Source organism: Lactuca virosa, chromosome 6 (genome assembly GCF_052849685.1).
Source record: "Lactuca virosa cultivar CGN04683 chromosome 6, Lactuca_virosa_CGN04683_v6, whole genome shotgun sequence".
Lineage (NCBI taxonomy): Eukaryota > Viridiplantae > Streptophyta > Magnoliopsida > Asterales > Asteraceae > Lactuca > Lactuca virosa.
This window is the reverse complement of record NC_136431.1, coordinates 55,810,899-55,814,776: the sequence shown is the minus strand read 5'-3', so window position 1 is coordinate 55,814,776 and position 3,878 is coordinate 55,810,899. Positions and strand designations below refer to the sequence as shown.

Sequence of the window (3,878 nt, the reverse complement as noted above, 5' to 3'; positions counted from 1 at the left end):
AAGCTCTAGAACTTGAAAATAATATTTAGTTCTTTGAAAAACCAATAATTATGGTTTTTTATTGAACTTTATATATATATATATATATATATATATATATATATATATATATATATATATATATATATATATATATATATATATATATATGCAATATTTGATTTAAATATATGATAAGAAAGTGTCAAAAGATAAAAAGATAAAACTATAATGAGTTTTTTGCTATTTTCCTATTTTTATGAATGAAATAGTACATGCTTACATAATTGAATAGACGCATTGGCTACTCAATTATATATACCTTTAGGCAAGGCCTACCTCCCAATCAATCACCATACCCAATCAGTCTTCATATTTTCCTCTGTAATGACAACAAGAAATTCCGTCCACCATCGACCAAAATTCCTCCATTTAGAAGCTTTTGTTGCTGATCAAAGAATCAGCTCCAGCGACGAAGATGATTTTGATAACTTCGAGATGATCAAATTCGACATCTGGAACACCAACGACGATTATCATATCAACGCACAAATCCCCATCTCGAAATCAATGGTTACCTCAAGAAAACAACCAATAAAACCTCCACGAAGCAACCAAAGAGCGCTGCCCAGCGCTGGATCATTGCCAGTCAACGTACCGGACTGGTCAAAGATCCTCCGTGATGCTTACAAACAATCAGACAGCGATCATTTTGATGACGACGATAGTCATGGTGGCTGTGATGATCACTGGTTGCCACCACATGAGTATTTATCGAGGATTAGGAGTGCTTCTCTTTCCGTACATGAAGGTGTTGGAAGAACTCTTAAAGGGAGAGATTTGAGTAGACTTAGAAATGCCATTTGGAAGCAAACTGGTTTTGAACAAGATTAGCAGATCACTGTAGCGACGGAATCACCGTATTGTGACGGTTTTCGGAATTTCATTCCCTTTTGTAACGTGAAGTTTTATTGTAATAAATAATTAGGGTTTTCATGTTATGTAATATTTATTAACGAGACTTCCCAAAAAAAAAACTCCATTTCTAAAACGTATATTTCATATTCATTATTCAACGAGCTTTAGAAAATAGTAAATATTATTTATCATAATTTTGTTGTATAATATTTATGAGAAAAAAACCTATTAAAATATATAAAATAAAACCTACTATTTTGTTTAATACAAACTAATAAGCAAGAGAGACATTATTATAAGCAAAGATTCTAAAAAAGTACTTAAAATTAGTTTTATTGATTTTACAACGTTTGAAATTATGTAAATTGATAGGATAAAAAAGAATTATTTTTTAAATTATTTTTAGTAATGAGAATTATTATTGTTAAAAAAAATATATATTTTTCGTAAAATAATATTTTTATATTTGAAAACGTATGCTTTAGTTTGAGCTATTTAAAAATCGTATATTCTAATTTTTATTTAATTATATTAACACTTATTACCTCGTTTAGGCAAGTTTAATACTTTAATTGAAGTTATATGAGAGATGCATCATTTTGATATTTTCTTAATCATGATAAATGATTTATTATCTACAATACATATTTGAATTAATTAAAAATTAAAAATAAGATATATAGTTATAACTTAGAGTAAATAGCATAAAAAACACTACGTTTACACCAAAATTCTAATTTGACACCGTGTTTTTTTTTGTCTCAAATTTGACATTGTGTTTTTCAATTTGTTACAATTCTGACCACTTGACCGGTTAACCAGGTTACATGCTGACGTGACATGATAACGTGTCAGTTTTGATGATGTGTCATGCTGACATGATATGCTGACGTGTCAAAATCAGAATTTTGGTGTAAATGTAATGTTATGTTTAATGAAGGATGGTAGTTAAGAAAGGTGCATTTTACCTACAACAACCCTTCTAGTGAAAGTCGCTTCGCACTTTTTTCCCATTAAAAAATTACACATCTTTCATAATTTTAAAATATTTAAGACAAAATTACACGACTAGTCCTTATGGTTTAATAGAATTAGTTGGTCAAGGATGAAAACTTCTACATGTTTTGGTTTCATTTTCTTAGGTGGTTAGTCTTTGATATGTTAAATCGAACTTTTGAGTTGTTATTTTTTTGTAAATATGACCAAGATGCATTTAAATAAAATTTAAAAAATACAATAGACCTCACGGACCAATTATGTAACTAGTGTTATACCCGCCCGGTAGACGATGGACCGGTGTAATAAAAAAAATATTGATTTTACTTTCTTTTATATCATTATTATGTAAAAGTATTTGAAGCTAAGCTATGTCATAATATATAGGAAATCTATGAATTTTCGCTAGAGTCGGCAAGGAGTAGAGAAAGGAGTGTGTATCAATTTACTAAAAAACTTAATTATTATTTAACTTAACTTTACGACATTTAAATTTCGATCCATTATGCAATATGCATTATATATCAATATTTAGTTGTATTCATGATTCTTTGACTGATTTAGTTTCTTACATTGCCAACTGTGTCATAAGGGTATGTACATAAGACTATGTATTTTTATGTTGATGTATTTTAATTGCTTTAATTTTTTTTGTTCGACATTTTAATTGTTTTAATGATTTGCTTTCAGGTCCAAAGGGCTTAAATAATATTTCTTTCAGGTGCAGCAACCTCAAAGGAAAATGAGGCAAACATGTACGTATTTACCAAATCTTCATCAATGATAAATTGGAAAAAAAAACCCAAACTTTTATGTATTGAGATATTGAGCATGAAACCAAATACGAAGAAATGGAGAATACAGGGGCAATATTGTTCTTTAGTGGTGGGTCTTAAGTTTAATATGTGGCTGAACAAAAATGAAAAACATTGGTTCTTACATATTTTCAAACAATATGTTAAATGTTGTGAATTCTCTTGAAGTGCTTAAATATTTTCGACACCAACAAAAGAAAAAATGACTCCAAATTAGTAAATAACATTTTCAATAACAACTAAAATCTTATGTATATCTTTAGAAAACCGATGGAGAAGTTAATTATCTAATTAAGAAGTTAAAGAAACACATCTGAACAGAATCATATATATATATATATATATATATATATATATATATATATATATATATATATATATATAATTAAGAAGTTAAAGAAACACATTTGAACAGAATCATATATATATATATATATATATATATATATATATATATATATATATATATATATATATTCAGGGTGTATTAAGCCATTATAAGAAAAGATATGTAAGTATAATATTACAATAAGAAAAAAAGCAGAATGCTGCAATAAGCAAAAAGTGAACCAACATATGATTCATTAGGAGGTAACTGGTAATATACATATCTTAGGAAGCAAAACACATAATTCCGAGAAGGTTATATGTTGAGAAAAACATGACATGCCTTTATATGTGAGTTTATCCCTATTTTGGATTGTACAGATCTTAAGACTTTCTAACCAGAATTATAAATATACAAACACACAATAGATCTTTATTGTTATTTCCAATAACAAACAAATATTTGAAGGAAAAAGGGCAACCGTATGCAAAGCAAACATACAAAGGGTTCAAAAACATGAAAAAAGAAAATAAACACAACAACTACACCCAAGACCAATACCTAAACGCACAAAATACCTCACACAAGAAGGGAACATTCCAAAGGAAAGTATCAGACCTCCAAAACCAGAAAAGTAGTAATCGTAAATTATGGAGCTTAAGTGGCTGAGATTGAAAGTTAAGGGAGTTTGAACGGCTAAGATGTATTGGGCGGTTACAGACTCACCGTCAACAATAGTATAAAAAATATATCAATAATATTAAATGTTTTATTTATTATACCTCCAAAATTTAGATCCTCCGTACTACTTTACCAAGTTAGTATCAGTTAACTTGGGTAAA

At 28.3% G+C, this 3,878-nt stretch overlaps 1 protein-coding gene across 1 annotated transcript; it reads left to right on the top strand.

Annotated features, from left to right (window-relative positions):
* The first annotated feature begins 366 nt into the window (after positions 1-366).
* On the top strand, positions 367-873 carry LOC145121548 (protein S40-4-like). Its single transcript, XM_079057276.1, has one exon. The coding sequence runs from the start codon at positions 367-369 to the stop codon at positions 871-873; it is 507 nt and encodes a 168-aa protein (XP_078913402.1).
* Positions 874-3,878: the final 3,005 nt, after the last annotated feature.